The sequence below is a fragment of the Dipteris shenzhenensis genome, chromosome 8 (genome assembly GCF_047967505.1).
Source record: "Dipteris shenzhenensis isolate YYH24624 ecotype China chromosome 8, Dip_SZ_1.0, whole genome shotgun sequence".
NCBI classification, from domain to species: domain Eukaryota; kingdom Viridiplantae; phylum Streptophyta; class Polypodiopsida; order Gleicheniales; family Dipteridaceae; genus Dipteris; species Dipteris shenzhenensis.
Genome location: NC_141603.1, coordinates 52,088,847 through 52,100,722, shown reverse-complemented (window position 1 = coordinate 52,100,722; position 11,876 = coordinate 52,088,847). Strand labels below are relative to the sequence as shown.

The following is an 11,876-nucleotide window of genomic DNA, read 5'->3' as shown; positions in this document are numbered from 1 at the left end:
AGAGTCAAAGATGTGGCCTGTGGGCAGACATCATGATCGAACACCACAAGGATAAGGTGACAATCCCCACCCTGGGTCTTCAAATCTTCCTCTCAACCTCTCAGGTGGGAAGTAGAAGCCACCACCAAGTGCCCACGCCCCCAATCATGACCTTTAAAGTTCTAGCACAACAACACAAACAACATCTAATGGATGCCCTCCACGATTAGCTAGATCCAAACATGTTGTTTAACTTTGACAAACCTTTTGGCCTTGGACCTCAAGCTCGATGGAACAATGTTGCACGGAGCTCGATGAAAGTTCCAAGGCTTATAGAAATAATGCCAAGTGGGCTCATACAACCCAACAAAAACATATAAAAGCCCTGCATGTTGAACTGCATGCCAACATGAATGCTCCCTACAACTACAACATCAACTCAAGGAGGCTCTCTACTTGCCTCAAGAGGAGCCAGAAATTGAAAGTCAGGGAGAAGAAGAATATGACTGAGGGCCTTGTGGGTGTCCGTAGATTTAGGCACTAATGAACTAGAACCAGGCATGATAGAGGACACACTCCATTTCCATGTAAATATCCTTACAAATAGTCCACAAGCATCACGCAATGCAAGCACAAACAGTCCACAAGCATCACACAAGTGGCTCCTACAGTGTTGCAATTATTGTGAATACACAAGAGACGAAGGGGGAGGAGGGAGGGGAGAGGAGAGGGGAAGAGACAAGGGGAAGGGAAAGTCAAAAGGCAAGAGAAGGTGAAGGGGGATGAGTGGCATTCACAAGAGGTAAGAGCATGAAGGAAATAAGACACAACTCATGAAGGAAGAGAGAGCTTGTGAACCACCAAAACTTGCATACAACAACTAAACCAAAGTTGAATTTTGAGCCTTTTATACATGTCATTAGGACCAGTTAGTACTAATATGACACCCATTGAATTTACTCCTACGCAGGCCCAAACCATTTTGCAGCCTGTGCTCTTCTCGGAAGAGCCCCTTCCACCACAACAACCAACACCATTTTCCAATCAACGGGGATGATCAGTCCACCAAAGACATTCCTACATCGGATCCTCAGTGGTACCGGTGCCTCCATAAATGCTGGCCCTTCAAAGATACCACCGATTTAAGTATATGGAAGGGAAAGCTGCACAGATTTGATCTAAAGGCATTCAATATTATGAAGGTTTGAGCCCTCACGGCCTTCATCGAAAAACTTTTTTGACCATGGCGAGCCTTGATAGGCATATAATAAGAAACCAAACTGGAAATATCCCCAAGGATATGGAGTCGGCTCCCCCAATGGCCCACAAAGAGGCTTCCTACAATGACCCACTTGATAGAGGCTAGCAGCAAGATGGAGGAGATCAAGGACACCATCTCAAAGGCATGGTGGGAGGTGACTAGGCCATAGATGCCACAAACCCTCTACACTGGTTAGGGTAACTCTCCAAGATAGGATTCCTCCTGTCTTTTGCCTATTGCAAGAACACAATGATCCCTACCTAATTTTCTTCAGCATGTCGGCTTGAGTTGAATCACTCTGGTTAGAGTGAGGGGATAGTGATCCTTGGGTTGATAAGGGTTTCTACTTTGTAGAGTGCCATACGATCAAAGTAGTTGGCCCTTTTGAGTGGACTTGTAGCATTGATCCCAAATCTTTTCTATATGAATAGGCTTACTCTAGGTGGCACCTCTACTTATGGGAGGGTAACCCTTAGGAGAGTGGTTCGGGACAGCTTGGGTAGAGATAACTCAGTGTAGGTGGGGATATATCCATATTCTCCTACACCACCCATGTTAATAGATGGATTCAAATGGATGTGATGGCATGGACTTCCTCACGTGAGTAGCCTAGCTAGAGTAGCAAGTGCCCTGCATGAGGTCCTTGTGGACCCACCTTTGAACTAGTCTTTGTCCCCTATTTCTTTTGGCTACTAGCTCATTGAGGGATACTAGTAAAACCATGGATGGTGCATATGAAAGTAGATAGATTCTGTCACTACTATTACATCAAAGACCTTGAGACAATAGATCACTGCCTATGGAATTGTCATGGGGATTAGAGGATCTGGCATGCTCCATCAAGATGGTGACCAAGAGGTGACGCACCCACCCAGACTTCAATTAGGGCATGACAACTTGGTTGACAAAGGGATGACATGCTTTCCCATTGAGATGCTCTCTTTTTCCTACAAGATAGATGGTATGAGATAATAAGGTATTAATTAAAGGACTTAAGAAATTGTAATCATGACCGTTGTACTGATTGCAATCTCAAGAAGCTAGTCAAAAGTTCTATGATCACAAACTTAGCTTTACTCCTATGAATTGTCATAAGATCATTGGTGAATAATTAGTGTCATCTTATAGACCATTATTAAAGCAAGCTCTTTGCATGGTGGTATAATTAATTGATGCATCATTGAGTTGTCTATTGACATTACCATGATTGAGTCATCTATTAGCATTGGAAAAACAAAATGAATAATTTTTTAACGCTCACTTAGCTGTGTGCATATGAAACTCAAATTTCCTATTTGGGGACTATCAAAATTGCTACTATATCGAGTACCTTTTTATCATTTCAAAGGCTTGATACATTCCTCTATAAATGTGGATTCCACCAATAGATTGTACAAGTGGTCTTGCAATTATTGCATATCAAAAATGAATCTTATGTAATATCTTGCATGACCCATGAAAATTTTCACATCTTTTGCACTGAATAGGGGCTAGTAGGGGTGGTAAGGCCAATATTACTTTGATTTTACCCATGTAAGTTCCAATTATATGCCTAGAGACTATGTGTACTAGGACAACTCCATGCATTACAAGATTGCTTACCCATGGCACTCGAGAATGCCTTAGGGATCGTCAACTCACTACCCCAGCACAATCCGAAGCCTTTATAACAAGAGCTTATTACCTTGTATGAACAACTTGCATGGGCTATCACTTGCTTCTATGACACAGGCATAAAGCGAAAGAAACATGTGCACAATAATTCATGCACTCATGTGCACAAATAAACAAAACTACTAGGAAGAAACTTGGAGTCATGCTCAAGAAAGCACTCCCAATACACAAGCAATAGCAAACTCAAGCGAACACACATGATGCAACATAGTAGTAGTAATACAATAGCATTCCTTGCCAAAGAGAGGCAGGCACACTCCAATAGTTGGGGCTTGCATAAGAAAATTTACTACTCTATTGCCTGGGGCATCAAACCCTTTAATAAGAATACCTATCAAAATCTTAAGTATTAGATGAATTTAAAAATATGCCATGAGTAGAAATTAGTCAAATTAGCATGATTGTGTTCTACACTAAAAGAGCTTGAAATTTAGGTAGCACATGAAAAGGTTACATTAATATGAAAGGAGATGGGTTTCCATATTTTAGTGTATTTTTTGTTTTACCCCCCCTCATCCAAAGACCCCCCCCTTGGGCCTCACATATTATTAAAAATATGTACAAATCTTAAAATCTTGCATATTTCTCAAGTTATATACCTTATATTTTGTGGGAGGGGGGACATGATATTTTTAGATTTTTCCCTTGCATATTTGAAAATTTTAAAGGAAATCCATGCATATTCTATATGACCTTGTTCCCCCAAACTCTGGATTTTGGAGGGTAGTAACATATACATATTGAGTTGGCGCCCCAAGCTCTACTGACATATCTAGTCCCACCTAATAACCCATGTATTTCATCATCTTCCCCTAGGAGTTCAATACAAGTTAGAGCCAGTGCCCCATCATTGCATCTTAGAGCCTATTGTTTACTACTAGGTGACTCATCAACTATTGATCTTGGCTGCCACTAGAAGCCCAAACATGACATTCTCTAGGGAGATCCAAATCCTCTTTAGGCTCTTGAGTGAATAGGGTTGTATCATCTACAAAAGTTGACTCCAATAGCTCCTCTTCTTGGTAGATTGGGAGGTGCATATTCACTAGGGCATTCGAATTGAAAGGTGCATACCCACCCAGGCCAGCCACCTAAAAGTGAGGAATTGTTTTTACACCTTTGCCATGAAAAGAAGTAGTTTGGGGCTAGGGGAAGCCTTGTTGGATTGAGCAAAAGAGAGTGAAATCCTCCCTTGTGTGTCCCCCTATGAGAACCCCATTGGAGCTTCCTACATAAATAGTGAAAATCCCCTAGATGCCATTGGTGTAAGAAGCCTAGCCTCTATATGGTGCCCTTTAAGAAATCCCAATCCACCCTATCATATACCTCCAAGAAAGCCCAGTCCATCTTGTCATACACCTTCTCAAAATCCAGGAGGAGGAAAGCGAGAGGCTCGGCCTCCTATCGTGCATAATACATTGGCTCTCCCAAAAGGTGAAGATGTTGTCGAAGATGCTCTCAATCAATCTAAATGTCTTGGATGATGCTAGGGAGACGTGGACTCAAGTAGAAGACATTGGCTAAGATTTGTAGGCTGTATCCAAAATTGTGATCAAGCGACATTTGAGGATGTTACCCCCTTGAAACATTAGGCATATCTAACATCAAGCTAGTGACGACGAAGGGAGTGAAGGCTCCCCCCCTAAGCTTGTCCCCCTTGAATTCTAGGTTGCTGGTCTCCTCAAACTCTAAATTGTTGAAGTCGCATCCCCAACAATCCAAAATTTCATTTATAAAAGACTCTCTATTAGCTGCCTCCAAAAGGGTGCTCTCCACTAATCGGCAAGTGGGTACATAAATTTTGACGATCCCTATTCAAGTATCCCCCATCCACACTATGTAACCTGCTATGATCTCACCCTGATCGTACACCTCTGGGAATAGGACTTGCCCCACTAAGATGCAAACTCCCGTATTACATCCCACTCTATCGAGAACTAAATATTCCTTTCCTGGAGAAGGCACCTCCATCTGATATCCTTGGTTGTGAACATGTGCTCTTGAAGCATGCTAATAGCCATCGGTCGCCCAAGAAGGGAGCTTACAACCCTTGATGGCAGTAAGATTAAGTATTATGTATGTTGACATGCTTGATCATGGAGACCATGGACATTGTAACTCACCAAACTCCAACTCATGGAAATGATGGGGATGGTGAACAAGGACTTTCAATGGATGGAATCCTATCTGAGTGAGTGGATTAGTTCTAGGCCCACCTTGAGGGCTAGAGGCATCAACAAAGTGGTCACGACTCCAAATTCAAAAGCTAGTGCAACACCTAGCCAAGATTCTCACCGTGCAACTACATCCACATCTATCACTAGGGAAAGCAATCTAAAAGGTGATACTGTGACCCTCTGCTCACCATAGTTCCCAACCTGTCCACCCTTGTCACTCCATCATCTCCATTATTTGGACCTTTAGTATGAGGTCAAAGAGTATTGGAGTTTATCATGCCCATCATTTGGACCTTCAACTTGTGGTCAAAGAGAGCTGAAGTCCACTGTAACTATCTCCCATGACCGCAAAGTTGAAACCTTAGAACGGGTGGGTGGAGCTACCCACTATTCCAGTGGTATCCCGCTTCAAGGGATGCAACATCAATATTGAGATCTTTAGGGTAAGAGGATAATACTTGGGTAGCTACATGTATCTAGTGCCCTCGGCACTAGAACTTCTAGGAGTGGCTCATCACTTGGGCCAGGCATGCACCCTAGAAGATGGAACAATATTGTTGAGCCCAGGGAAGACAGTGGGCTAAGGCAAGGAAGGGTTCAAAGAGTCTGGGCAGGGATCTAAGAGGGAGGGGAGGTGGATGGGGGGAAGACGAAGGAACTTGAGCCTACAGAACATGATTAGGAAATGGAGAGCTGAGGGGGTGGCAAGGCCTAGGATGTGGTTGGGTGACGAGGGTGATCGCACTCAGCAGGGGAGGAGCTGAGGGTGACAAAGAGGGGTAGGAGTAGGTTGATCTGCTATCTGGTAGAGAAGGGAGGAAAAGAGAGAGCAATTAACATGGGAAATTAGGGGGGCGAGGCAAAAGGTCATGTGAAGGGGGAGTAGTGAAGAAGGAAGTGAAGGATGGGTGGTGGTGGTCAAAAAGACGGGGAGGATAGGAAGGAGAGAGGGAATTCTAGTTATGGCCATGAACTTGCATGATCCTGTGTTGACGGAAGACACCCTGGTTCTTGAGGCACCACCTCTCATGGAAATCAAAGAACTCCTCCCTCTCTAGGCTCGAGATGAGGCACCTACAATTTCCCTCTCTACGAAGATGCCTTTGGCTGATTTGCTGTCCTCCCTTCTTGTTGTCACCTACAGGCCCATCTTCTCTAATTCTTTGTTGCGTGATTTTTTCGACTTCCTTTCCCTCCACTCTAGTACAAAGCCCCTCCCATAGGCGACCCAAATGACTAAGGAGGCCGTGCCTCTTGATTGGGTGGGGGGCGAATTTTGCTCTTGCTGATGGTCTTCGACTTCTTGGGGGTGCGAGAAAGGATGGATTAAAAGCATAGGTAAGCACCGACCAAGTGGCTTGTTTGTTTGCAACATGCACTACCTTAGTAGGCCTGAAACCTTAACTTGCTGCCCACCAAGTACTCTAGAAGTACCTCCTCTAGTAGTTTTGTGGCATCTACAATCAATCGTACCTTTGGGACTCCATCAGTATCGACGCTACTATGGTCAATGTCTCAAGGACAATAATGAAATAAGCCCTAATAGAAGACAATCTATAATCCTTAGGGAGGCTTGAGAAGCATAGAGTAATGGGATACCTCAATAAGTGATGCGGCATCTCCATATCATCCAATGTGAAGCCATGGTACTATAGATGAAGAAAACTAGTCCAAAGTAAACTATGCTATACTGCACTAAGGCCCGAGCACAGATGGTGACATGCTAGATGTGGCTAAACTCCTCTAGACCCAATCTCAAACTTGTTGTTTGGTGTGGGTAAGGAAACCAATGCACCCCACATGGCTTACTTTCTGTACTTGTTTCTTCTCTTTTGGGGAGAGGAATATGTGGATGGTTGACGGGTGTCGAGCTGCTGCCTTGTGAACCCTCTTGTCCAAAATAAAAAGTCGCCTTCTGAATCCCAACCCCTTTGTCACACAAACCTATTGTCCACTAGCAAGAGAAAGACGAGGGAAAAGGAAAAGGGAAAATTTTGGGGAGGAAGGGGAAGACGGGAAGGGAAAGGGTAAAAAATAGAATAAAAGAAAAGGTTACCAATTTGTGCTTTGAGGAGGCATGATGGAATGGCAAAGTTTGGAGGCGAAGGCCCTAAAATGGGTGAAAATAATGGGCTATCAGTAGCCCTAAAAGCAGAATCAAATGCCCTTGCAACTCTTAGAAGGGCTAAGGGCAGCAAGGGTGGACAAAGTGAAAGGGGGCAAGAGCCCCTTGTACGGAAGACTAGTATGGGATGGCACAGGCCCCCAAAAATGGCTAAGATCCATGGCTAGGAAGGGAGGGGGACACTAGAGGAAAGGAGGTGAGCAAGAAGAGAGAGGAGTGGGAGGGAAAGAGATGCAAGAAGATGGAGGACGGGCTCGCAAGGAGACAACAAAACAAGTAGCAAGAAACCCTCTCTTTCTAGAGCATCATGTCACACCACTTCTATAACATCTTACCCTTTCTTATATGTGTGGCAAGTATCTCCCCTCCCTTTTCAGAAGCTATGAAACCAATCATTTGACTAGACATTGGCAAATTTGGATGCAAATGTGGATGATTTGAATGGGATACTAGTATGACGACACAATATTTCTTTGGAGCTTTGTTTGGGCAGAATAATATGTAGTATATAAATTGATAAAAGGTATTACATTACAAGTCCAAGATCTCCATATATTGAGTCTTTTCAAGTAACCTTTAACAGCAAAACCAACAAAAAGCTTGAGTTGGTAAGCCACTGAACTGAGTTGCATTCCATCAAAAGGGTCATCAAAAGACACAGGATTAATGACCAATGGGTTAAATCTCAAAAAATCTGGAACACCTCAGAGAGGCAGTGCTTCAGAAAGGTTCTTCTTTGACAATTGGTCCTATAGCAGGAGCATTGGTTGTAGCAGCAATAGCTTGATCACTAGGAGTATTGGGTGCAACAACACCATTCTCAGGGGCATTAGATGTAGCAGTAACATTCTTAGGAGTGTTGAAGGGGAGGGAGGGGGGATAGCAATTCCTTGCCCTCAACTTGTAAAAGCTCTAGTTTCATTCTGCAGTTAATCAAGAGAGTTGTTGAAGACCTGGCTTATTGAGTCTTTCTTGTTCATGTATCATCAAGAAGCAAAGGCCAATTTTGGGTTAGTATCAACTTGGTTGAAGTGATAATTATTTCTAGAAATCCATATATTCCACAAGGCACAAGTTGTAATCTATGACCAGTATTCATGTTTAGTTTAGGTAGCCCTAGTAAAACTGCTTTCCCATTTAAAGGCTCTCCTATGTTAATCTGCACAAACTTCCAGACTCTTCTAGCTTGAGGGCAAGCCACAAAGAGGTGAAAGATGTCCTCCTTGCAACCTCTGCACCTCTTGCAAAAGCCATCCCCTTTGCCTATTAGTGAGCTCTTAGAGTTAATCCATACTACCATGTGGAGTATGAGACAAAGAAGGGTAGAGTGTTTTTTAGGTATGGATATGAGCCAAATATTGGCAAATCTTGCTTTCCACTTATCTTTGATGTCCTGCATCCTCCATCTAGAATTCAACACCCTAAAGATTTCTTCAATTTAGGAGGAGGGGGTGGGAATAGGAAAGAAATGAAAGCTGCCTATCCAGCTGAACTCCTTGTTGTATTTAAGGGAAAACCCCCCTCTCTACTACTTTTCCCCATTCCATAGCTCTATCCCTCCCATAACAGGAGGCGTTAGACAAAGCAAGTTCCCTTCTTATTTCTGGCCATGTTTTCCACCTTAAATTTGTCCTGGTGTCCCCAGTTGTGTAATCCCTTTTTGAATAAGAGTCTAACCAATTCAAATTCATTATCTGCAAGAGGCTTGTATTTTTGTATCACAGAGACCCACATGGAGTCAAGTGTCATAAAGTTACCCTTTCTAGAAAACACAATCTGACACTTTATCTCTTCAAAAGTCTTCCATAATGATTTTCATAAAGGACTTCCCTTTGAGAAGCAGGGTTCTGTACTGCACGAAGCAGACAAGAGGTGCAAGTTCTTCCACTTGGGGCCTCTAACAAATTTGATCTGGTTAACAATTCTAAGGAGAAGCTGGGACCAATATTTGTTAGGGTTTAGGATTGCTTAATGATCCAAGAAGTTGACAATTTCTTATCAGCTTGATCTATATCCACCACCCCCATACCTCCCTCTTCTTTGCGAGTTGTGCAGAAGGACCACCTTACCTTTGAGATCTTGGTGTCACCTCCCCACAAAAAATATCTACACATTTTGATGTATTTGTCTAGCCCATCTTGGAAAGGGGACCAGTAGGAAAGGTTAAAAATCACTATAGGTTGATGTAGTGATTAAGAACCATTTTGTCCCAGCAAGGTTGTCTTGAAACCTCTCCATTTATCCAATTTCTTTCTGAATCTTTCTAAAAAGCAATCCAACCTTTGTTTTATTGTAATGTCAAATCCCAAGGAAATACCTAGAAGTCTGCAAACTACGCTTGATCTTGTAGCATCTTTTAGTGTCAAGGGCTGGTCTTACAAAAAACATCTAAGTAGCCCATGACCCCTTGAATGTCATGAATAGTGTTTTTGGATGTGCTCGTGAAGCTATTGGCCTAAGGGGAGCTCAATACCATTAATTGAACCTTCCTCTACTTGCTTGTGGAGCAACCATCCAAGGGCATCAAATAGCATAAAGCAATGGAGCCAGTTAGCACTCTTGTCTAATGGATCTTCAGCTTATGTCATTTCCCCATTAAGCTGACCTTGGCTGAGGCATTAGTGAGAAGAAATCTAGCCTATGAAACAAATATTGCTCCTAGTCCCATGCCTTATGAGGACTGGATGAGAAAATCCCATACAAGCCTATCATAAGCTTTATCAAAGTCTACCGATATCTTGTCTTGTATCCTTTGCATACTCACACCCTTTCTAAATATTGATGATTGCTTCAAGTGCCTTTATAAATCCTTTCTATTCTTAAAGAATCCAAGTATCCATTCTTTTTACACTTTGAGAGTGAGAGCCTTGGCAAAAATCTTGTAGCTACAATTGAAAAATTGTAAGGGGTCTCCAGTCCTTGATTTCCTCCTCCTTTAGGAATCTATTCTTTGAAATTTCAATCATACAATTTCCACCCTCTTTGACATGTAGCATCTAAGAGCCAAAACTGTAGAAGAAAACACTAATTTCTAGCATTCTCTACTCCTTGGTTAAATGAAATGAAGCTAGTCAATCATATAGAACTAGTCTCTTCATTTTGTAATTGTTATGTGTGGCGAAGTTCAATTATGATCACAATTAAATGTTTTATTGATGTGCATGGTTTATTAGCATTACCTTCTTAGAAGTAGTGCTATTGTGGAGGATTGAAACCCTTTTGTGAATTTCCAAGTGCATTTTTTAAAAAATTAACCAAGTTGTATGTTTCAAATTGCCATTTATGGAGACCATCCTACATAACTTCCCCTTTAATAGCCCAACTTCCTTTAAAAAATAGGTTGTGTTCTCTTTGAAATCCAATAGCGCTTCCTTTACCACCATATTAGGAGGCAATGCCCACACATACATGTACACTCTTGTTGTGAAATCTTTACCCTCTAATTTTAGAAGGCCGATAATAACTTCCTGGCTACCATATCCTTGTTGGAGAGAGAGTGGATCTTATGATCCACAAGAAATTTTGGTGAGGTAACAAACTTCTTTATTGCATTTTTAAATACCTCGAATTGAGGGAAGTTTTAATTAGTCATCTTTTAGTGACTATCTCTGATGCTGGCAAAAGCGAATTGTTGTGGTATAATGATTAATTCCTTGAAGATTAAGGTAGTAGTGTTGGCAAGTTAACATACACAGATTTAGAAGTTGACATATCTACGAGGGTGATGAACCAATTAAATACGAAAAGCCTTTTAGAGAGCGGTACAACTATGATGTAGACAATTTAGCTCCTAGAACATTAAAGTAGCAATAGTGGCGAGTTCAGATGTATGCATTCAAGAGTTTACATACCTATGGGGTGATGCGTTTGAGTGATTTGGCTCATCTCCTTTTACAGTCACTTTAATGCTTGCTTCATTATAAGAGTCACATTATTTCCTCGTGTGGTGGTAGCGTATGGGCCTGAAATGCTGTCTGCTGCCTGAGCTTAAGTGAGAAAGTAAATGTAAGAATGGGAGGGCCAACATTACCTTTTAGCTCCCAAATACTTCCTGCTGAACCAACACTAGCGCAACCTAATACAGAGACAGAAAAAGCACGTATAGGCTTCACCAACTAGTATTTTTTTCTTCTGCTATAACCAAATCTGCATGAATCACTTTAAGGACTCAAAGTATGTTACAACTCTGCACGGGCCTCAAAAATTTTCTGTAATTTACAGAGGTGAGTGAGGACTTCACATATACTCCTTTTCCTACTAAGCAACATAGACAATGCCTGCTAGAGCAACTAAAAGTAGGTCCCTTCACCCTTCAACAATTCAGAAATTATATACAACGGGTGGTAGCCCTGCGTACCAATATCCACGGCGTCACTTCGCCCTTCAACAATTCAGAAATTATATACAACGGTGGTAGCCATGCATACCAATATTCACAGCTTACTTCTCATTGAAACCCACATACTGCACATCCGTACACACAAGGATAAAACCATTCCCATATTTAACATGTGCATTTCTAAGCTCCACTGAAGGAACGATAGGCAAAGGGAACCCCCTTCTCAGGCTCAGATTGAGCAGAGGTAGTAATGCGTCTTTCACAAGAGTCCGAACAAACACCTGCTCAAAATAATGGCATAAACGTCAAGCAATTATGATA

The 11,876-nt window shown here is 42.2% G+C and overlaps 1 protein-coding gene across 2 annotated transcripts in view; it reads right to left on the bottom strand.

Moving 5' to 3' along the window:
- Nucleotides 1-11,191: 11,191 nt before the first annotated feature.
- LOC147899659 (putative BPI/LBP family protein At1g04970) overlaps nt 11,192-11,876 on the bottom strand; it is a 42,803-nt gene continuing 42,118 nt past the window's right edge. Inside the window, exons 6-7 of one of the 2 annotated variants that reach the window (XR_015541446.1) lie at nt 11,574-11,836; nt 11,192-11,291 (exon numbers count right to left, since the gene is read on the bottom strand). Coding sequence is in view for 1 of the 2 variants with exons in the window: in XM_087378546.1 (XP_087234672.1) it covers nt 11,657-11,836 (180 nt within the window). In the remaining variant the exon portion in view is untranslated. Of the gene's footprint in view, nt 11,292-11,353; nt 11,837-11,876 lie in introns of those variants that run through there. The other variant, XM_087378546.1, reaches the window with a different exon arrangement.